Source organism: Odocoileus virginianus, chromosome 15, assembly GCF_023699985.2.
Source record: "Odocoileus virginianus isolate 20LAN1187 ecotype Illinois chromosome 15, Ovbor_1.2, whole genome shotgun sequence".
In the NCBI taxonomy this organism is placed as follows: Eukaryota; Metazoa; Chordata; class Mammalia; order Artiodactyla; family Cervidae; genus Odocoileus; species Odocoileus virginianus.
The window spans coordinates 34,232,167-34,256,081 of NC_069688.1; the positions used below are offsets into that span (position 1 = coordinate 34,232,167).

General features: G+C 38.4%; 1 protein-coding gene across 1 annotated transcript in view; it reads left to right on the top strand.

The window, feature by feature from the left end:
* Window positions 1-245: 245 nt before the first annotated feature.
* EIF3H (eukaryotic translation initiation factor 3 subunit H) overlaps window positions 246-23,915 on the top strand; it is a 95,638-nt gene continuing 71,968 nt past the window's right edge. Inside the window, exon 1 of the mRNA XM_020883378.2 lies at window positions 246-405. Within this exon, the coding sequence (XP_020739037.1) occupies window positions 274-405 (132 nt within the window). The 5' untranslated portion in view covers window positions 246-273. The remainder of the gene's footprint in view (window positions 406-23,915) is intronic.

Consider the following 23,915-nt stretch of genomic DNA (forward strand, 5'->3'; position numbering starts at 1 on the left):
CGATTAAACATAAACGGGGGAACACTTCCCAAAATTTCTTTTTGCCTTTCTTAAAGCTTTCTATACGAAAGAAGCCCCCCTAAAGCACAATGCACATGCGCAAGGTGTTCCCTTGCCGAAGAAAGGCTGGAAAAGAGAAGGGAGGCGGGGCCTCCCCCGCGGGCCTTTCCTAACAGCTCCGCCCCTCGAACGCCAGACTGCGCTTGACGTCAAGTGAAACTTTACTTCCGCTTCCGGCAACTCACGTTTCTCTTTTCCTGTCCGGCTGGAAAGATGGCGTCCCGCAAAGAAGGCACCGGCTCATCCGCCACCTCTTCCAGCTCTACCACCGGCGCTGCAGGCAAAGGCAAAGGCAAAGGAGGATCCGGAGATTCAGCCGTGAAGCAAGTGCAGATAGATGGCTTGGTGAGTGGGGTTCCGTTTCTCCCTGCCCACGTGGGGAGCTCAGTTCCCAGCCCGGTCTTGCCAGGCGTGCTTTCCGGCAGCCTCCCCTCTGGGCTTGCTGAAGCTGGGCCAAGGTTTTCCCCTAAAACCTTCTTTCTTTATCTTCACTTTCTGTTCGGAAGACGCGGTCACCTTCTCTGCCGTCTCATCAGGGAATTGAGGACTCAGAAAGTGGACCTAGGCTCGGGTGTATGTGTGACAGATTCCTGGGGGCTTGTTTTGAGATGCTTGGGAAGAGGGTATTTGGAGAATGACTTTTCTGGGAGGCAAGTAGGTGACGGAGGTGTCGAGAAGGATATAGGACTTTTGGAAGGGGACAGTAAACTTTATTGTTTCCCTGCTGGCATCTGACATCTGTAACTCTCCAAATGGAGATTAGTTTGTAGCCACTTTTGAGCCTTGTGGTTCAGCGGTTACGTGAAACCGCGTTATTGGAATAAATACCTTATGTTGACTTCTTTCCGTCTCTGTGAATGTTGGAGTGCCTTGGGATTTGGGTTTAGGCGTCTTTCCCCCTGGTCTCTGCTTGACAAAGTTGATGAAAGCGCAACTCTGGAGTCAGACGGCTTGGCTTGAAATCCAGGGCTAAAATTAGCTGTATGACATTGGGCATATTATTAATCTTTTTGTGCTTGGTAAGTTAAATGGTAAAAGGTGTTAACATGTACTTTTAGCTGCTGCGTTACATTTGCAAAAGTTATAGTAGTAGACTTTCTCTAAGGCTCTTCAAGACTTTAAATATTATTTGTATTTTGAGACCTCGTAGGTTTATGTTTCTTGTCAGACTTGGTTCTTGAATGCCACTCCTATGCATCTTGCTGTCACTGTTAGGATATCTCATAGGAACTTCAAATGTAATGTGTCCAAAATAAAAATTTTTGACCCTTGCCCTGGTGCTCTCCCACTCATCGATCTTACCTCACTCTCTCCTATCTTAGTAAATGGAACTGCTGTCTACCTGTTTGAAAAGTCAAAACCTGAGCATTAATGTATGCTTGTTCTTATTTTACCCTTGGCGTCCAGCCCCTCAGCAAATTCTGTTGGTTCTACCTCCAAAATATATCAGATTTCGTTTGCTTTTCTTCTAGATTCCACCAGCCATATCCATATCCACTTAAAAAGTAGAATTCTTACTCAGTCTTCAAGGCCCTGCTACTGTTGTCTCTTTCTTAAGACTCACCTCATACTTTCTTCTAGGCTTCAGTCACAGTCAGCTTTCATTGTTTTATTTTCTCAGCCTGAAATACTGTCTGAAATACTTCTTCCTACTCCGTGGCTTTTTTTGAGCCTTTAAGGTATTGGCTTAAGTGTCAGCATCTCAAGAGAGGCCTTGCCTAACTACCGTGTAAAAAAATAGCTTCATTCCCATTGCTCTCCATTACCTCACCTTTATTTCCTTCATAGCATTTTCCATTACTTGTTATTGTCTTGTTTGTTTTCTTGTTTTTCTCCCCCAGTAGAATGTAAGCTACTGACGGGCGGACAGGTATTATGACTTTTCATCTGTTACATTCCAAAACTGAACCAGTTAGTTGAGATAGATAGGATAAATTGATGAATGAAGTATTTTAGTTTCTTTTTGTAGTACTTCCATTTCCTGTTCTGATATCTTTTTCTATAGATTGTTTTCATAGCATCTTGAATTTTTCTCTTAGCCTGCTTCAGTCCATCCTTCATACTTTTATTAAACATGCACTTTAATGTGAAAGTTCAGATGTGGTTAACTACCCTCTTGCAATGTTTTTAGTGCCTTTGTAGTGAGTTCAAGGCTGATCAAGATGTCCTTGGCTTTTGTGTTCAGGTTAACTTGCCACTATTCCAATGCTTTGTAGGAATGACTCATTCCAGCCACACAGGACTAATTTGCTTAGTCTGATGTTTAATCACATTTGTTTCTGGCACCTTGGTGATAGCCAGGGGCAGATTTCCTTTTCTTCTTGAGTCTTTCTTTTCAAATCTTTAGTTTTGTTTCCATCAGTTTTCATCAATCTTTAATTTTACCTTCTCTTAACACATGGTGATTGTCAGACTTTTCCATATTAAAATGTCCAACCCTGTCTCTTTTTACTTAGCACTTTGCGTTCTTTCTTGCGCTTCCCTGATAGCTCAGTTGGTAAAGAATCTGCCTGCAATGCAAGAGACCCTGGTTCAATTCCTGGGTCGGGAAGATCCACTGGAGAAGGGATAGGCTGCCCACTCCAGTATTTTTGAGCTTCCCTTGTGGCTTAGCGGGTAAAGAATCCCCCTGCAATGTGGAAGACCTGGGTTCGATCCCTGGGTTGGGAAGGTCGCCTGGAGAAGGGAAAGTATGCCCACTCCAGTATTCTGGCCTGGAGAATGCCATGGACTACATAGTCCATCAGGTTGCAAAGAGTTGGACCCGACTGAGTGACTTTCACTTTCACTTGTGTTCATTCTTAGTCCCCACTTCATTTGTTTGATGTCGGTGGTTAAAATAATTCATCTGTATTTGTGGTCTTCCATTCTTTTTTCAACTCAGTGCTACTAGAATCTGCCATTGCCGGTTTCCTTGATTTAGTTTTTAAAAAGATCATTGATAACATTAGCAAAGAACTGTAAAACAACAGGATAATACATGTAAAATAATGTCTTTAATACATAACTTAAGTAATCACAGAATAAATATCCATTTACCTGCCTTTTAACCTGAGAAATAGAATTTTTAGTCTCTTTGAAGTCCTTTCCATTTCGTCCTTTTCTCCCATCCCTTTTTTGTACCTGTAATCACTCTTGTGAGCTTTGTTTCAGTGATTTCTTGGTTTTCTTTATAGCTGTACCACACAGAGTATTCCCAAATGATTTGTTTACTTTGGCCTGTTTGTATTAATAAAAAGAATGAAGTGTTAGTTAAATCATAGTGCATGTTCACCTGTGTCTTGAATCATATATATATGTATCTCACACCATGATCTTGAGGTGGTTCTGTTCTTGAGTGAGGAGCTCTCATTCATTCATTGTCATTACTACTTAGCATTTCATTGCATGAGTAGAACAAAATTTTCCTCTTCTACATGTTATTGGACAGTTAGATGACTTGCTCTCCTTGTGTGAAATGGTATCTCTCAGTAATGTTAACTGACCATTCCAATAGACTCGTAGGCCTGTTTTTTATGTACGTTGTGCAGTCAGTACTCAGTTTATCCTTATAGAATGGACAAATGAATTGTCATTGTACTCAGGTGATCTCTTTATTCCTAGGTAAGATCAAGCTAATTCTTCCTGTTGGACCTTTCATGTAAAACCCTATTTCATCTAAAACCCTATTTTCGTGTAAAACCCTAAACCAGTTTGAATCTTAACCTTTCTTACATGCATTACACTTTTGATACTCCAGGTCTGGTCCAAGGACCAGCAAGACAAGCAGAATTGGCCTTGCCTCGTAGGTTATTAGAAAGACAGAAACACAGTATCTCAGAATTTCTCCTGATCTGTTGTTGCAGGTGATTTATAGCGTTTTGATGTTTGAGCAGTGCTGCTCTGGGCCACATCAGTCTCCTCTTTTCTCTGAACTTTTTTTGGTGACAACTTGTGTTACTCATCTTGGCATGTAATCTTATGCTGTCAATGAATGGTCTACGTGTATTAAGGAGAGTCAGGAAGAGTACTAGTTCAGTTCAGTTGTGTCCGACTCTTTGTGACCCCATGGACTGCATGCAGCACACCAGGATTCCCTGTCCATCACCAACTCCTGGAGTCCACCCAGACCCATGTCCATTGAATCGGTGATGCCATCCAACCGTTTTACCCTCTGTTATCCCCTTTTCCTCCTGCCTTCAGTCTTTCCCAGGATCAGGGTCTTTTCTAGTGAGTCAGTTCTTTGCATCAGGTGGCCAAAGAATTGCAATTTCAGCTTCAGCATCAGTCCTTGCCATGAATATTCAGGGTTAATTTTCTTTAGGATGGACTGGTTAGATCTCCTTGCAGTCCAAGAGACTCTAAAGAGTCTTCTCCAACACCGTAGTTCAAAAGCATCAATTCTTCAGTGCTCAGCTTTCTTTATAATTCAATGCTTGCATTCATACATGACTACTGGGAAAACCGTAGCTTTGACTAGACTGACCTTTGTTGGCAAAGTAACGTCTCTGCTTTTTAATATGCTGTCTAGGTTGGTCATAGCTTTTCTTCCAAGCAGCAAGCGTCTTTTAATTTCATGGCTGCAATCACCATTTTGGAGCCCCCCAAAATAAAGTCTGTCACTGTTTCCACTTTCCCCATCTTTGCCATGAAGTGATGGGATTGGATGCCATGATCTTCGCTTTCTGAAGAGAGTGAACTTTTCACTCTCCTCTTTCACTTTCATCAAGAGACTCTTTAGTTCTTCTTCACTTTCTGCCATAAGGGTGGTGTCATCTGCATACTGAGGTTATTGATATTTTTCCTGGCAGTCTTGATTCCAGCTTGTGCTTCATCCTGCCCAGCATTTCACGTGATTTACTCTGCATATAAGTTAAATAAGTAGGGTGACAATATGGAGCCTTGATTTTCTCCTTTTCCAATTTGGAACTAGTCTGTTGTTCCATGTTTTTACATATTGCTTCTTGACCTGCATACAGATTTCTCAGGAGACAGATCAGGTGATCTGGTATTCTCATCTCTTTAAGAATTTCCCACAGTTTGTTGTGATCCACACAGTCAAAGGCTTTTGACATAGTCAATAAAGCAGATCTTTTTTTGGAACTCTCTTGCTTTTCTGATGATCCAGTGTATGTTGGCAATTTCGTCTCTGGTTCCTTTGCTTTTTCTAAATCCAGCTTGAACATCTGGAAGTACTTGGTTCGTGTACTGTTGAAGCCTGGCTTGTAGAATTTTGAGCATTACTTTGCTAGCGTATGAGATGAGTGCAATTGTGTGGTCGTTTGAACTTTCTTTGCATTGAAATGAAAACTGACCTTTTCCAGTCCTGTGGCCACTGCTGAGTTTTTCGCATTTGCTGGCATATTGAGTGCAGCACTTTCACAACATCATCTTTTGGAATTTGAAATAGCACAACTGGGATTCTGTCACCTCCACTAGCTTTGTTTGTAGTGATGCTTCCTAAGGCCCACTTGACTTCGCATTCCAGGATGTCTGGCTCTAGGTGAGTGATCACACCATTGTGTTTATCTGGGTTGTGAAGATCTTTTTTTGTATCTTTCTTCTTTGTATTCTTTCCTCCTCCTCTTAATATCTTCTGTTTCTGTTAGGTCCATACCATTTCTGTTCTTTATTGTGCTCATCTTTCCATGAAATGTTCCCTTGGCATCTCTAATTTTCTTGAAGAGATCTCCAGTTTTTCACATTCTGTTGTTTTCCTCTATTTCCTTGCACTGATCACTGAGGGAGGCTTTCTTCTTTCTTTTTGCTCTTCTTTGGAACTCTGCATTCATATGGGTATATTTTTCCTTTTTTCCTTTGCCTTTAGCTTCTCTTCTTTTCTCAGCTATTTGTAAGACCTTGTCAGACAACCATTTTGCCTTTTTGCATTTCTTTTTCTTGGAGATGGTCTTGATCCCTGCCTCCTGTACAGTGTTATGAACCTCCATCCATAGTTCTTCATGCACTCTATCAGATCTAATCCCTTGAATCTATTTGTCACTTCCACTGTATAATGGTAAGGGATTTGATGTAGGTCGTATCTAAATGGTCTAGTGGTTTTCCCTACTTTCTTCAATTTAAGTCTGAATTTGGCAATAAGGAGTTCATAATCTGATCCACAGTCAGCTCCTGGTCTTGTTTTTGCTGACTGTATAGAGCTTCTCCATCTTTGGCTGCAAAGAATATAATCAATCTTGTTTTTGGTATCCACCATCTGGTGATGTCTATGTGTAGAGTCTTCTCTTGTGTTGTTGGAAGAGGGTGCTTGCTATGACCAGTGCATTCTCTTGGCAAAACTCTGTTAACCTTTGCCCTGCTTCATTTTGTACTTCAAGGCCAAATTTGCCTGTTACTCCAGATATCTCTTGACTTCCTACTTTTGCATTCATGTCCCCTATAATGAAAAGAACATCTTTTTTGGGTGTTAGTTCTAAAAGGTCTTGTAGGTCTTCATAGAACCATTCAACTTCAGCTTCTTCAGCATTACTGGTTGGGGCGTAGACTTGGATTACTGTGATATTGAATGGTTGCCTTGGAAATGAACAGAGATCATTCTGTTGTTTTTGAGGTTGCATCCAAGTACTGCATTTTGGACTCTCCTTTTGACTGTGATGCCTACTCCATTTCTTCTAAGGGGTTCTTGCTCACAGTAGTAGATATAATGGTCATCTGAGTTAAATTCACCCATTCCAGCCCATTTTAGTTCACTGATTCCTAAAATGTCAATGTTCACTCTTGCCATCTCCTGTTTGACCACTTCCAATTTGCCTTGATTCATGGACCTAACATTCCAGGTTCCTATGCGATATTGGTCTTTATAGCATCGGACTTTGCTTCCATCACCAGTCACATCCGCAACTGGGTGTTGATTTTGCTTTGGCTCTGTCTCTTTATTCTTTCTGGAGTTATTTCTCCACTGATCTCCAGTAGCATGTTGGGCACCTACCGACCTGCAGAGTTCATCTTTCAGTACTAATGGTATCCCTAAGTGAACTTACCTGCCTCATGTAGGCAAACCTAAGTCCATCTGACTTTTTCATCTCAGGTTGCTTTCAAGACTTGGATGACCCTGCAGACATCCTGGGCATAGTTTCTTGCTCTTAAGGTCAGAGAGCTTGTTGAAATCCATTGCCTTTTTAAAAGGTTGCTTTTCTGTCTTGGCTGTTGTCAGTAGTGCTGCAGTGGATTTTTTTTTTTTTGGAGTATAGTTGCTTTACACCACTGTGTCAGTTTCTCCTATATTGCATAGAATCAGCCATATGTATACATACATGTGTCCCCTCTTTTTTAGATTTCTTTTCCATGTAGGTCATCATGGAGCCCTAGCAGAGCTCCCTGTGCTATTCAGTGGATTCTCATTGGCTGTCTATTTTATATATGCTACTGCTGCTAAGTCACTTCAGTCGTGTCCAACCCTGTACGACCACATGGACTGCAGCTTACCAGGCTCCTCCGTCCATGGGATTTTCCAGACAGGAGTACTGGAGTGGGGTGCCATTGCCTTCTCAATTTTATATATACTAGTGTATATATGGGCTTCTCAGGTGGTGCTAGTGGTTAAGATTCCCACCTCGATCTCTGGGTTGGGAAGATCCCCTGGAATAGGAAATGGCATGCCACTCCAGTATTCTTGCCTGGAAGATTCCTTGGTGCAGAGGAACCTGGTGGGCTGTAGCCCATGGGATTGTGAAGAGTTGGACATAACTGAGGGACTAAACACAAAGCACAAGTGTATATACGTCAATCCCGATCCCCCAATTCATCCCATCCCCCCTTCTTCTTTGTATTAATAAGTTTTTTCTCTACATCTGTGTTTCTGTTTCTGCTTTGCACCTAAGATCATCTATACTGCTTTTCTAGGTTCCACATATATGTGTTAATATATAATATTTGTTTTTTTTTTCTTTTTGACTCCGCTTGTATGATAGTCTCTCGGTTCATCTACTTCTTTACAAATGTCCCAATTTCATTTCTTTTTATCACTGAATAACTTCCATTGCATTTATGTACCACATCTTCTTTATCCATTCCTCTGTTGATGGATATTTAGGTTGCTTCTGTGTCCTGACTGTTGTAAATAATGCTGCAGTGGACAGTGGGGTGCTTGTATCTTTTTTTTCCAAATAATTTTTAAAAAATTAGTTTTACTTGGAGGATAATTGCTTTACGTGTTATGTTGGTTTTTGCCATACAGCACTGTGAGTCAGCCACAAGTGCACGCATGTCCGCTCCCTCTTGACCCTCCCTCCCAGCACCCGCCCGCCCCCAGCCACCTGACCGCCCAGGTTGTCACAGAGCGTCAGGCTGAACTTCTGTGTTACACAGCAATTTTTCCAGTAGCTGTTTGTTTTACTTATTGTAACGTAGAGCATTCTGTGTAACAGGCTTTAGGTTCACCCACCTCAGTTCAGCTGACTCCCATCCATTCTTTTTTACGGCTGAGTAACATTTCATTGTATCTATCTGCCACAGCGTCTTTATCCATCCGTCAGTGGACATCTATGCTGCTTCTGTCCTGGCTGTTGGAAACAGTGCTGCAGTGAACTTTGGGGTTTATGTGCCTTCTTTTTAAATGTCTTTTTGAATTATGGTTTTCTCTGGGTATGATATGCCCAGTAGTGGGATTGCTGGGTTATGTGATAGTTCTCTTTTTAGTCTTTTAAGGAACCTGCATATTGTTCTCCATAGTGGCTGTATCAGTTTACATTGTCACCAACAGTGTAAGAAGGTTCACTTTTCTCCACACCCTCAATGGCATTCATTGTTCATGGAGTTTTTGATTATGGCCATTCTGATTGTAGTGAGGTGATAACCTCATTATATTTTTGATTTGCATTTCACCAATGATTAGTGATATTAAGCACCTTTTCATGTGTTTGCTGGCCATCTGTGTGTCTTTGGTGAAATCTCTCTTCAGATCTTCTAAACATTTGATTGGGTTGTTTGGTTTTTTTTTTTTTTTGTATTGAGCTTCGTGAGCTGTTTGTGTATTTTGGAGATTAATCCTTTGTTTGCAAATTTTTTTTCCCCGTTTTGAGGGGTTTCTTTTTGTCTTGTTTATGGTTTCCTTTGCTTTTAAGTGCAAAAACTTTTAAGTTTAATTCGGTCCCATTTGTGTATTTTTGTTTTTATTTTCATAACTAGAAGGTGGGTCAAAAAAAGATCTTGCTGTGATTTATGTCAAAGAGTGTTCTGTCTATTTCATCCTTAAAGACTTTTATAATGTCTGGCTTTACATTTAGATGTTTAATCTATTATAAGTTTATTTTTGTGTAGGATGTTAGGAAGTTCTCATTTCATTCTTTTACATGTAGCTGTCCAGTTTTCCAACCCCCACTTATTGAGATTTTCTTTTCTTCAGTCTTCTGTTCTTACCTCCTTTGTTATAGATTAAGTGACTATAGGTATTCGGGTTTATGGCTGAGCTTCCTATCCTGGTCCACTGATCTTTCTCTTTTTTTGTGTCAGTACCATGCTGTCATGATGACTGTAGTTTTGTAGTATAGAGAGCCTGATCCCTCCAGCTCCATTTCTTTCTCAAGATGATTTTGCTGTTTGGAGTCTTTTGTGTTTCCATAAAAATAGTAAAATTTTTTGTTCCAGTTCTGTGGAAAATACCATTGGTGGTTTGATAGGGATTGCATTGAACCTATAGATTGCTTTGGGTAGTATAATTGTTTTCAGAATATGGGTTCTTCCAGTCCAAGAAAATGGTATATCTTTGTCTGTGTCATCTTTGACACAGTCTTTCCTAAGTATTTTAATAGTTTTCTGCATAGAGATATTTTGCCTCTTTAAATAGGTTTATTCTTAGGTATTTTGTTCTTTCTGTTGCAGTGATAAATGGAATTGTTTCCTTAATTTCTGTTTCCAGTCTTACATTGTTAGTGTATAGGAGTGCAAGAGATTTCTGCTTATTAATTTTGTATCCTGCAACTTTACTGAATTCATTTATTAGCTGTAGTAGTTTTGTGGTAGCATTTTTAGGATTTTCCATGTATACTATCATGTCATCTGCAAGCAGTGACAGTTTTACTTCTTTTCCAATTTGGATTCCTTTGATTTCTTTTTCTTCTTTGATTGCCGTGGTTAAGACTTCCAAAACTATCTTGAATAGTAGCGAGTGTGGCACCCTTGTCTTGTTCCTGCTCTTAGAGGAAATGCTTTGTTTTTCACCATTGAGGATGATGTTTGCTCTGGGTTTGTAATATAATATATGGCCGTTATTTATGTTGAGGTAAGTTCTCTCTATGCCTATCTTGTGGAGAGATTTTTTTTTTTTTTAATTTTTATTAGTTGGAGGCTAATTACTTTACATCATTACAGTAGTTTTTGTTATACATTGAAATGAATTAGCCATGGATTTACATGTATTCCCCATCCCAGTCCCCCCTCCCACCTCCCTCTCCACCCGATCCCTCTGGGTCTTCCCAGTGCACCAGGCCCGAGCACTTGTCTCATGTACCCAACCTGAGCTGGTTATCCGTTTCACCCTAGATAATATACATGTTTCAATGCTGTTCTCCTGGAACATCCCACCCTCTCCTTCTCCCAGAGTCCACAAGTCTATTCCATACATCTGAGTCTCTTTTTCTGTTTTGCATACAGGGTTATCGTTACCATCTTTCTAAAGTCCATATATATGTGTTAGTATATTGTAATGGTCTTTATCTTTCTGGCTTACTTCGCTCTGTATAATGGGCTCCAGTTTCATCCATCTCATTAGAACTGATTCAAATGAATTCTTTTTAATGGCTGAGTAGTATTCCATGGTGTATATGTACCACAGCTTCCTCATCCATTCGTCTGCTGATGGGCATCTGGGTTGCTTCCATGTCCTGGCTATTATAAACAGTGCTGCGATGAACATTGGGGAGCACGTGTTTCTTTCAGATCTGGTTTCCTTGGTGTGTATGCCCAGAAGTGGGATTGCTGGGTCATATGGCAGTTCTATTTCCAGCTTTTTAAGAAATCTCCACACTGTTTTCCATAGTGGCTGTACTAATTTGCATTCCCACCAAGAGTGTAAGAGGGTTCCCTTTTCTCCACACCCTCTCCAGCATTTATTGCTTGTAGACTTTTGGATAGCAGCCATCCTGACTGGCGTGTAATGGTACCTCATTGTGGTTTTGATTTGCATTTCTCTGATAATGAGTGATGTTGAGCATCTTTTCATGTGTTTGTTAGCCATCTGTATGTCTTCCTTGGAGAAATGTCTGTTGAGTTCTTTGGCCCACTTTTTGATTGGGTCATTTATTTTTCTGGAGTTGAGCTGGAGGAGTTGCTTGTATATTTTTGAGATTAATCCTTTGTCTGTTGCTTCATTTGCTATTATTTTCTCCCAATCTGAGGGCTGTCTTTTCACCTTGCTTATAGTTTCCTTTGTTGTGCAAGAGCTTTTAAGTTTCATTAGGTCCCATTTGTTTATTTTTGCTTTTATTTCTGAAATTCTGGGATGTGGGTCATAGAGGATCCTGCTGTGATTTATGTCGGAGAGTGTTTTGCCTATGTTCTCCTCTAGGAGTCTTATAGTTTCTGGTCTTACATTTAGATCTTTAATCCATTTTGAGTTTATTTTTGTGTATGGTGTTAGAAAGTGTTCTAGTTTCATTCTTTTACAGGTGGTTGACCAGTTTTCCCAGCACCACTTGTTAAAGAGGTTATCTTTTTTCCATTGTATATCCTTGCCTCCTTTGTCGAAGATAAGGTGACCATAGGTTCGTGGACTTATCTCTGGGCTTTCTATTCTGTTCCATTGATCTATATTTCTGTCTTTGTGCCAGTACCATACTGTCTTGATGACTGTGGCTTTGTAGTAGAGTCTGAAGTCAGGCAGATTGATTCCTCCAGTTCCATTCTTCTTTCTCAGGATTACTTTGGCTATTCGAGGTTTTTGGTATTTCCATACAAATTGTGAAATTATTTGATCTAGTTCTGTGAAAAATACTGTTGGTAGTTTGATAGGGATTGCATTGAATCTATAGATTACTTTGGGTAGTATAGCCATTTTGACAATATTGATTCTTCCAATCCATGAACACGGTATATTTCTCCATCTGCTTGTGTCCTCTTTGATTTCTTTCATCAGTGTTTTATAGTTTTCTATGTATAGGTCTTTTGTTTCTTTAGGTAGATATACTCCTAAGTATTTTATTCTTTTTGTTGCAATGGTGAATGGTATTGTTTCCTTAATTTCTCTTTCTGTTTTCTCATTGTTAGTGTATAGGAATGCAAGAGATTTCTGTGTGTTAATTTTATATCCTGCAACTTGACTGTATTCGTTGATTAGCTCTAGTAATTTTCTGGTAGAGTCTTTAGGGTTTTCTATGTAGAGGATCATGTCATCTGCAAACAGCGAGAGTTTCACTTCTTCTTTTCCTATCTGGATTCCTTTTACTTCTTTTTCTGCCCTGATTGCTGTGGCCAAAACTTCCAAAACTATGTTGAATAGTAGTGGTGAGAGTGGGCACCCTTGTCTTGTTCCTGCTCTTAGAGGAAATGCTTTGTTTTTCACCATTGAGGATGATGTTTGCTCTGGGTTTGTAATATAATATATGGCCGTTATTTATGTTGAGGTAAGTTCTCTCTATGCCTATCTTGTGGAGAGATTTTTTTTATCATTAAATAGGTGTTGAATTTCGTTGAAAGCTTTTTATGCATCAGCTGAAATGAACATATGGATTTTGTTCTTCAGTTTGTTAATATGGTGAATCACATTGATTGATTTGTATATATTGAAGAATCCTCTCATCCCTGGGGTAAATTCCACTTGATCATGGTGTATGATCCTTTTAATGTGTTGTTGGATTCTGTTTTCTAGTATTTTGTTGAGGATTTTTGTGTCTATGTTTATCAGTAACATTGGCCTATAATTTTCTTTTTTTGTGATGTCTTTGTCTGGTTTTGGTATCAGGGTGATGGTGGCCTCCTAGAATGAACTTGGGAATGTTCCTCCCCCTCTGCAGTTTTTTGGAAGAGTTTGAGAAAAATGGGTGTTAGCTCTTCTCTAAATATTTGATAGACTTTGCCTGTGAAGTCTTCTGGTCCTGGACATTTGTTTGTTGGAAGATTTTAATCGCAGTTTTAGTTTTATTACTTGTGATTGATCTGCTCAGATTTTATATTTCTTCCTGGTTCAGTCTTGGAAGATTGTACCTTTCTAAGAATTTGTCCATATTTTCCAGGTTGTTCACATGTATTAGTCTCTTATGATTCTTTGTATTTCAGTCGTAACTTTTCCTTTTTCACTTCTAATTTTACTGATTTGAATCATCTCCCTTTTTTTCTGGATGAGTCTGACTAAAGGTTTATCAGTTTTGGTCATCTTCTCAAAGAGCCAGCTTTTAGTTTCACTGATCTTTGCTATTGTCTTCTTTGTTTCTATTTCATTTATTTCTGCTCTGATCTTTATGGTTTCTCTCATTCTTCTAGCTTTAAGTTTTATTTGTTCTTTCTGTAGTTGCTTTAGGTGTAAGGTTAGATTGTTTATTTGAGACTTTTCTTGTTTCTTGAGGTTGAATTGTATTGCTATTGCATAAACTTTCTTTTTGGAACTGCTTTAGCTGCATCCCATAGGTTTTGGCTTGTTGTGTTTTTTTGGTCATTTGTTTCCAGGCTTTTTTACATTTCCTCTTGATTTCTTCAGTGATCTCTGGGTTGTGTGTGTGTGTGTTAGTCGCTTAGTCGTGTCTGACTCTTTGCGACCCCGTGGACTGTAGCCTGCCAGGCTCTTCTGTCCGTGGGATTCTCCAGACAAGAATCCTGGAGTGGATTTAGTAGCATATCATTTAACCTCCATGTGTTTGTGTTTTTTTATGGTTGTTTTTCCCTGTAATTGGTTTCTAATCTCATAGCAGGGTGGTCAAAAAAGATTCCCAATATGATTTCAATTTTCTTAAATTTACTGAGGATTGATTTGTGACCCAAGGTGGGATCTGTCCTGGAGAATGTTCCATGTGCCCTTGAGAAGAAAGTGTATTTTGCTGCTTTCAGATGGAATGTCCTTTAAACATCAGTTAAGTGTGTCTGGTCTAATGTGTCTTTTAAAGCTTGTGTTTCCCTATTATTTCTTCCTGAATAATCTATCCATTGGTATCAGTTCAGTTCAGTCACTCAGTCATGTCCAACTCTTTGTGGCCCCATGGACTGCAGCATGCCTGGCTTCCTGGTCCATCACTGACTCCGGGAGCTTATTCAAACTCATGTCCATTGAGTCGATGATGCCATCCAACCATCTTATCCTCTCTTGTCCCCTTCTCCCGCCTTCAATCTTTCTCAGCATCAGGGTCTTTTCTAGTGAGTCAGTTCTTCGCATCAGATGGCCAAAGTATTGAAGTTTTAGCTTCAGCATCAGTCCTTCCAATGAATATTCAGGACTGATTTCCTTTAGGATTGACTGGTTGGATCTCCTTGCAGTCCAAGGGACTCTCAAGAGTCTTCTCCAACACCACAGTTCAAAAGCATCAATTCTTCAATGCTCAGCTTTCTTTGTAATCCAACTCTCACATCCAAATGTGACTACTGGAAAAACCATAGCTTTGACTAGACTGACCTTTGTTGGCAAAGTGATGTCTCTGCTTTTTAATATGCTGTCTAGGTTGATCATAGCTTTTCTTCCAAGGAGCAAGCATCTTTTAATTTTATGGCTGCAGTCACCATCTGCAGTGATTTTGGAGCCCAAGAAAATAAAGTCTGTCACTGTTTCCTCTGTTTTCCCATCTATTTGCCATGAAGTGATGGGATTGGATGCCATGATCTTTGTTTTCTGAATGTTGAACTTTAAGCCAACTTTTTCAGTCTCCTCTTTCATCAAGAGGCTCTTTAGTTCTTCACTTTCTGCCACAAGGGTGGTGTCATCTGCATATCTGAGGTTATTGATATTTCTCCCGGCAATCTTGATCCCAGCTTGTGCTTCATCTAGTCCAGCATTTCTCATGATGTACTCTTCATATAACCGAAATAAGCAGGGTGACAGTATACAGCCTTGACATACTTCTTTCCTAATTTGGAACCAGTCTGTTGTTCCATGTCCAGTTCTAACTGTTGCTTCTTGACTTGCATACAGATTTCTCAGGGGACAGCTCAGGTGATCTGGTATTTCCATCTCTTTAAGAATTTCCCCCAGTTTGTTGTGATCCACACAGTTAAAAGCTTTGGCCTGGTAAGTAAAGCAGAAGTAGATGTTTTTCTGGAACTCTTGCTTTTTCAAAGATCCAGCAGATGTTGGCAATTTGATCTCTGGTTCCTCTGTCTTTTCTAAATCTAGCTTGAATATCTGGAAGTTCACGGTTCACGTACTGTTGAAGCCTGGCTTGGAGGATTTTGATCATTACTTTGCTAGTGTGTGAGATGAGTGCAGTTGTATCCTTTGGTATGAGTGGAGTGTTAAAATCTCCCAGTGTTATGGTGTTACTGTTGATTTACCCTTTTATGGCTCTTACTAGCTTTTGGCTTTTGTATTGAGGTGCTCCTGTGTTGGGTACATCAATATTTATAGTTGTTTTATCTTCTTGGATTGATCTTTTGATCATCATGTAGTGTCTTTCCTTGTCTCTTGTAATAGTCTTTGTTTTAAAGTCTGTTTTGTCTCATATGAGTATTGCTATTCCAACTTTCTTTTGATTTCCATTTGCATGAATTACCTTTTCCATCCCCCTACTTTGAGTCTGTATGTGTCGCTAGGCCTGAAGTGGGTCTCTTGTAAACAGCACATATATGAGTCTTGTTTTTGTATCTATTCATTCAGTCTGTGCCTTTTGGTTGGAATAGTTTAACCCGTTTATACTTAAGGTAGTTATCATTATGTATATTCCTGCTGTTGGAGAAGGAAATGGCAACCCACTCCTGTATTCCTTCCTGGAGAATTCCGTGGACAGAGGAGCCTGCTGGACTGCTGTCCATGGGGTTGCAGAGTTGGACATGACTGAAGCGCCTTAGCAGGCATGCATGCACTGGAGAAGGAAATGGCCACCCACTCCAGTATTCTGCCTGGAGAATCCCAGGGACAGAGGAGCCTTGTGGGCTGTCGTCTGTGGGGTTGCACAGAGTCAGGCACGACTGAAGCGCCTTAGCAGCAGCAGCAGCATATTCCTATTATGATTTTATTAATTGTTTTGGGTTTGTTTGTGTAGGTCTTTTTCTGTGTGTGTTTCCCACCTAGAGAAGTTCCTTTAGCATTTGTTGTAGACTACTGGTTTCTTATCTTTTGTTCTCTTGTCACCTTTGGCTTCAACCAACTCTGTTATAATTAGAAGTTCCGATCTTAATGTACAGGATTTCACAAGTTTATCCAGCTATTTTCAGCCTTGACAACACTTTTCTGGGCCTTTAGCCCCAACGTTGGGAAGAAAAGCCTCTATAAAGCATTAGGCTTTGAAGAGGGTGTTTGTCAGTTCTTATTTTTTTGTGGTCAGATTCTCTTACCTTACCAAGCTGACTTTAGATAGTCTTTTAGATAAAAGTTTCTAATTTTGGCACTTACATGAAAACTAGGTTCCCTTTGCTTTTCTCTGGGAAATTAGTTAATAATTTTGTTGTAAAATATCATATTGGCTCAGATGGTAAAAGCATCTGCTTGCAATGCGGGAGACCAGGTTCGATCCCTGGATTGGGACGATCCCCTGGAGAAGGAAATGGAAACCCACTCCAGTATTCTTGCTTGGAAAATTCTGTGGATGGAGGAACCTCGTAGGCTACAATCCATGGGGTCGCAAAGAGTCGGATACAACTGAGCGACTTCACTTTGACTTATCAAGTATACCTGTGGCTGATTCATGTTGATATATGACAAAATCCATCACAATATTTTTATAATTATACTCCAATTAAAATCAATGAATTAAATTGTGTAAAGTGAAAATAAAAGAGAAAAAATAAATTGTGGTACTTGAATATTATTTCATTTGGCTCGACATGGGAAAATAAAGAGAGAATAGCTTTATTTTTTTCCTCAGCAAACTACTGTTTGTACAAGATTATTCTATAAAATGGTTATCTCCTGTAAAGATTAGACTTGATAGCAAAGTATAGTATAATTTACAAAGCCATCTATTTGATGAAAACTACTTGTTTCATCAAAACTGAAAGGGCTAAAGTGGTACTGGTATATGCCAGCATCATATTCTGGAGTTTATTGATTTTGGTACCAAGCCCAAGCATACAAGGAAAAAAAAATGAATTCAGCAAAATAGTGGTAACTGAGTATTAACTTAATGAAAGTTTAAAGCTTTTTCACTCTTTGAGTCTGAATATTAACTGTATTTTGACATAAAATTTTAAGGTTTATTTTTCTCTCAAGTACCTAAATGCTGTAGGTATCTTGATGATTAATAGGAAACTTTTTTTCCTCAATACCGTTACCTTCTATCCTTGTCTCCAACTAGTTTTCATTTGATATAAGTAGCAGATGTTTGTTGTATACATGGGATAGCAATAATTCCTAAAATTAGATGTTTTAGAAAACAAAAAAAACATCCATTCATCATAAAAATCTGGAGAAATATAAAAAACACAAAGGTAATTAGTTTATAAGCTCATAACTTGAGGGTTGTTACACCATTAAGAGTCTGTAATTTAACATTTCTCTATTTTTCCAATGCTTTAATAAATTGGATAAAATAAAATACCTATAAAAATAAATATATATTTAATAAATACCTATCATGAAGTTAATGAGTTAAAGAAGGTTGTGCATATTTTTAAGCATATTAAGCATGTTGCCAAACTGCTCTCTAGAATAGTTGTGTAGTTCAGTTGCCTTCCCACTTATAGGGTGTCAAGTGCTGTTGCTTGGCACCATTGCCAGCTGAAAGTTATGATTTCTTAATCTTTCTTTTTAAAATTAAATATGCCTGTTAGTATGCTTGTTACTAATATACTTGTGATTCATCATTTCAATAAATATTTCCTGTCTGATAGTAATAACACTCACATGTATGCCCATGTCACCCAGTCTTCTGGTGTTATCTTTGTCCCGTAGAGTTTCCCTTGGATTCTCTTAAGATCACTTACTTAGTAGCGAAAGACCTTTGGAAAAGACTCATTACACAAAATAAAATCAAAACTTTACAGCTTGACTTTGAAGGTACTCTTTATCTTTTGTTTACAGCCTTCAAACAAGGACTTGTAGGTATACTGCTTTCAAGTTTGGTTTAAGGGTAACCTTTAAAACAAGACCAGCATCTTTTTCGTTGGGATAGAAGAAAATCCCCTTTACATTTTGTACAGAAATGCATCATCTTCAGTTTTGTTCTGAAGGACCTCTTGAAGATGAAAAGCATGAATAATCACCTCCTCCTTGGGTTATTGTGGTATACTTCTTATGCTGGAAAATTAAAGTTTTTTTAATATATTAAACCTATTTCATTAAACAACCATTTTGCTGGGTATGCATGGTTCACAAATCAAAAGGCAAAAAAGAATAGGTAGTGAAAAGAAATAGTCACTTTCATCTCTGTCTTCAACTGCCCTCTTCTTAAGGGAAATCCTATTTATTCTTTTTTAATGTTTCTTTCTGGACCTATTTTAGCAAATATTGCATCCTGTTAAGGAAGCAGAAATAAACTGTAATAGAAACACCTAAAAATCACCTTAAGGCTTGCTGATTAAGCAGTGGTTCATGCTTCTGAATATAATAAAATTAAACTATATTAGGAAGCAGACAGCTTATAAGAACTTTGAAATTTTTTTTGTTTTGTATGAGAGGAAATTTTGTTCCATCTAAGCCTTTTACTTTAGGAAAATTATCTTCTAGCTGTATGTGGGGAAATTTGCTGATTGGTTATATGTATTGAGTTAGTAAAGTAAAAACTTAATGTTATAAGTTAAACTTCTTTATCAGTTAATATTTAATTGAAATTATACATTTGTATGTTCAAGTGCATCATTGTACTTTCTCATGACTGGTTTTTATGATGAGAGCAGAGCTATTCTGTTGACTTTCTTGAGGTTGCATTGTCCTTCTTCCCCTTTGCCCAACAGTTATTAGTTGATTTAACTTTAAAACTGTGGGGCATCAGTGAACGTTGATACAAGAGAATAATTACAAAATGTGTTTTTTCAACTGCAGTATTATAGAAATGATACTGATTAAGTGTATTGTAACGAATCCCATATGTGTCAGGAGCAAAATATCTTTTTTTTTCTTACTGAAGTTACTTGAATTTCACATCAAAACTTAACAGCAGTGATTTAAATCCTATTTATTATTTGACTCAGCCCTTTATGAAATAGAACCCCATCCCACTTGAGCCATAAAATGTGTTAAATTTAAGACTAATGCTGCTTTCTGCTTTTTGAATTTACATTTTGGCAGTAACTACCTTCTTTGTTCAGTGCTAGAAAAAAATGATCCAGGCTTAACCAAATAAGAAAACTGCCAAGTTCACAGATCAGTCAGTGAGAGAAGCCAGAATTAAATGAAAGTCTAGATATTGACTTTACCGAATATGCTAAGGGGAGATTCTGTGGCATTACAGTTTCTCTGAGACTTAAATTCTTTTACTGTAATAGTTGTTCTTTGACGGTGATTGATGTGAGAAATTCAGGCTGTGGACCTTACCTCCCAGAATCTACACAACTGGAATAAAGCCAGCTAAGAATCATGCATCCTGTCTGACCTCTTCTGTCTGGCCAGCAACTGGAACAGTTTGGACTTTGCCTTTTTGTTTCATACTTTTAAGAAACTCTTAATAGTGGATCTAGTATGTATTTTTAGCAAGGATAATGATGTTTTTAAAGAAACTTAACATCTGTTCGTACACATACACATACACAAATCAGTTTAATCAGACCATTGACTTTTTAATGAAGATTAAAAAAAATCATATTGTCCTGAAACCCTGTGGTATTGATTATTATAAGAGATGGTTCCAGGTACCCTTGGACAAAGGAGCTTGTCAAGCGACAGTCCTTGGGATTACAAAAGAGTTGGATATGATTGAATAACAAACAACAAAAAATAAAGCTCTAGGTACAAGTGCATTATAAGTCTTAACACAAAATGGAAGTTTGGTGTCGGGTGGCTGATTTTTCATAAGTCATATTAGTTTCTTATAAGGCTGAAAAAGATCTCTAAGAAATAGACCACAAACATTCTGAGGAGACAGGTATAAGCACCATGGGGATATTTGTCATATTCTAGTCACTCACTAAATATTTGTGGGATAGATGAATGGATGAATGAATGAGATTGGTTGAAATATTTATTGTAATAATAGCAGTTGTAATAGTAGCTAGCGTTTATTGAGCTTTAGTAGGCACAGTGTGCTAGGTATTTTGGCTGAATGATTTTTTGGTCCTCATAAGGATTCAGAGAGATCAAACCAGTCAATCCTAAAGGAAATCAGCCTTGAATATTCACTGGAAGGACTGATGCTGGAACTGAAGCTCCAGTACTTTGGTCGCCTGATGCGAAGAGCCAACTCATTGGAAAAGACCCTGATGCTGGGAAAGATTTGAGTGTGGGAGGAGAAGGGGGCAACAGAGGATGAAATGGTTGGATAGCATCACCAACTTAATGGACATGAGTTTGAACAAACTCCGGGAGATAGTGAAGGACAGGGAAGCCTGGCTTGCTGCATGCAGTTCATGGGGTCTCAGAGTCAGACACAACTTAGCAACTGAACAAAGGATGCTGTGAGATAGGTACTGAATGACTCATTTATCTTCACAGGAGATAGGTGATAAAGTGAAAGTCGCTCAGTCATGTCCGACTTTTTGTGACCCCATACCATGTAATTCTCTAGGCCGGAATACTGGAGTGGGTAGTCTTTCCCTTCTCCAGGGGATCTTCCCGACCCAGGAATCAGCCGGGGTCTCCTGCATTGCAGGATTCTTTACCATCTGAGCTATCAGGGAAGCCCAGGTGATAAGATAGCCCACTCAGACTTAATTTTGAATTCTGGGGCTCCGGCTCAGCTGTGCTATGTGATTTTCATACAGACCAGAATTCCATTTGTGTGTACATACAAGAATTAAGTTTTAAGCTTTTACTAAAGTGTTCTCTCTCACTTGAGCATTATTTTTTTCCCCATGAAAATAAAGATTAGTTCTAGAGTTACTATGTACTAGACAATAAGTAGAAGACAGCAGATCAAGGTTTGCATGTTGGGGCTTCAGCTGGGCTAATTAATAATAATTCACTGTCTTAACTCTGTCTTTACACAGCATGTGATTCAAAGTGGGCTTCTGCTGCTGAAATGAGATTTTTGTTTTTTACCTTTCTTAAAAAATACAATGTTTGAAGTAGAATCAAAACTAAGAGTAGTGGTCAGAACCCAGCCGGTGCCTGTCTGCTTCGGTAGCAAGCAAGGGTTGCGGAAAGCTATGGATTCGATAGCTACAGTTTAGAGCTCACATCTGTTGAGGTGCTAGTATATTTTGAGGGACTTCATTGTCAGTGACATAAATTAAGAAGTGTTTGGTTATAAACTCTGAATGTTCCACTCCTGAAGTTGGGAGAGAACTGTACCTGCCTAATATTACAGGGTCTGTAAACCAGTGCTGTTGGAAGTGTGAGGTGTGGTCTCTGACCTGTCTGTCCCTGGTCTCCCTGAGATAAGCATGGGATTGAGACTCGGTCTTTAGAAACTTTGACAGCAGTTTAATATCGCTATGTAGCCAGGCTTCTGATCCTTGGGCTTACATTCTCTTATGTCTGTTAATTTTTTTTTTTTTTCCGCTTTCTAGTAAGTAATTTTTATTCTTTGACTGAAATTTTGGTCTGTGGTGGACTGGAGGAAAATGAATTCTTCGCTACTTGTAGTTTGAGAAGCACGGTTATAAATTTTTGACTTTTATACCTATTTTATATAATAGCATCTTCCTCCAACCAGCATCTCAATAATACTGTAATCGCTAAATACCACTAGATTTACTTTTTATGATTAGATTTCATGGTAAACCATTTTAATGTCAGCGTTTCTGTTTACTCTAGGTGCACAACATGGGTTGCAACCTGTGAGCTTTCTTTATGAGCTCAGTTTTGTAAAGGAAGGTTAAAAACGATCGATGGTGTAGTTCTAACAATTTGAAACTAGTTTGGTCCCAAATCATTTAAACTGGGCTTTCAACAGATCCTTTTTATGTGTATTACAAAGACAGTGGGAAACCTACTGGTTTTCCTAGGGAAGATTCATTGCGATAAATTTGTGCAAAGTTGAATTGATATTTTGCTGATTTATAATTGGCTTAGGTCAGACTTCTCTTAAACAGATCTCTCTGCTTGTTGAAAGCTGGTCTATATATCTATGAAGTTACCTCTTTCACCTTAATAGTATGTACATATGGGTATTTTCTGGTAATTTGTATATGTATGTGCAGCGACATCTGTGAATTGAGTTGAAGAGTAACTGTATTAGCAAGAGATTAGAATTTAAAGTCAGCAGGTGCTCAGGCTTGTAGTGTGTGGATTTTTCCTTTTTCTCCTTTTTTCAAAGCCACTTAACCATACTTCATTCAGTTCATATATTTTTTTTAATATACCCTAAAGAACATACTAAAATCAAGACATACCTTATGTCCATGTCATTCCATCAACTCAGTAGCACTGTCAAAAAAGGAAATTAAATTAGTTTGTTCTTTGTGCAACTCCATGCAGTAAATTGCAATGATTGCTATAGATTAAAATCTTTTCCCTTAATTTTTTCTTTATTTGGTGTTTTCTGAATTAAAAACAATTACATACTTACTACTAAGTAAGTAATTAGAACTAAATAAATAATACAAAAGTTCATAAAAGGTATGTCCTTCCACACTGTTCTTGTTCGTATAAACATAAATGCATAACTGCATATATATAATACATTTTAGTACTACTTAATTTTTAAAACTCTTTCTAACTTTTGGTATGTCTTGGGCCTTTGGAAATCTGGCAAATGCCATAGATCTTTTTTCCAAGAACATGCCCTTAAGTACATACACACAAAATATTGCATATGATTTTAAGAACTTCTTAGATCTCTTTTAGTTATTTGCAACCTTCAGGTTTGAATGTTTGCTTTTAGGGTTTATGCACTTGGAGAAGTATACTTGTTAATGTAGAATTTTGGATAGTGTGGATTTTAGATGTCTTTTTTTTTTTTTTTTATGAGATGTGTGTGCATGTTTGTAAACATTTAAGCATCCAATTTCTGGTGAATTAGTTTTTCCTAAACAGATTTTTCTGGGTAACTGAAATTACATATTAATTACCTAATTAATCTTATTAAATTCTAAAATAATTTAAAGGAAAATGTCTAAATATTATACTTGGCTTCTAAAATAATACAGATTTATTTTGATTATTTAGACTTATTATAAACTTGAACATATATTTTATACATGTATATATAAGTCAGAATGTAGCAGTGGTTCTTAATCTAATTTCTTGGACCTTCCTTGGGATCTTTGAACTCTGAAATTAAGAATAAAATTTGGAGTGGATACATACAAATTGTTTCTCCATCAAATAGACTTTGTAAAAGTATGTCCAGTTTTTTAAAGTTAAGGTGTTATTTATACATGATCAGACTCCCTCATTTTAAGTTAACCATTTATGTATTTATTTGTGGCTTTGCTGGGTCTTTGTTGCTGTGTGCAGGCCTTCTCTAGACGTGGTGAACAGGGGCTGCTCTTGCTGGAGTGTGCGGGCTTCTCATTGTGGTGGCGTCTCTCGTGGAGCACAGGCTCTGGGTGAGCAGGCCTCACTGGTTGTGCCACGTGGGCTCATTAGTTGTGGTCCATGGGCTTAGTTGCTCCCCGGCACGTGAAATCCTCCCGGACCAGGGATTGAACCCGTGTACCCTGCATTGGCAGTCAGATTCCTGTTCACTGTGTCACCAGGGAAGTCCAAACCCACTCTTTTAAATGTAAAGTTTGATGAACTTTAGCGTTAATAG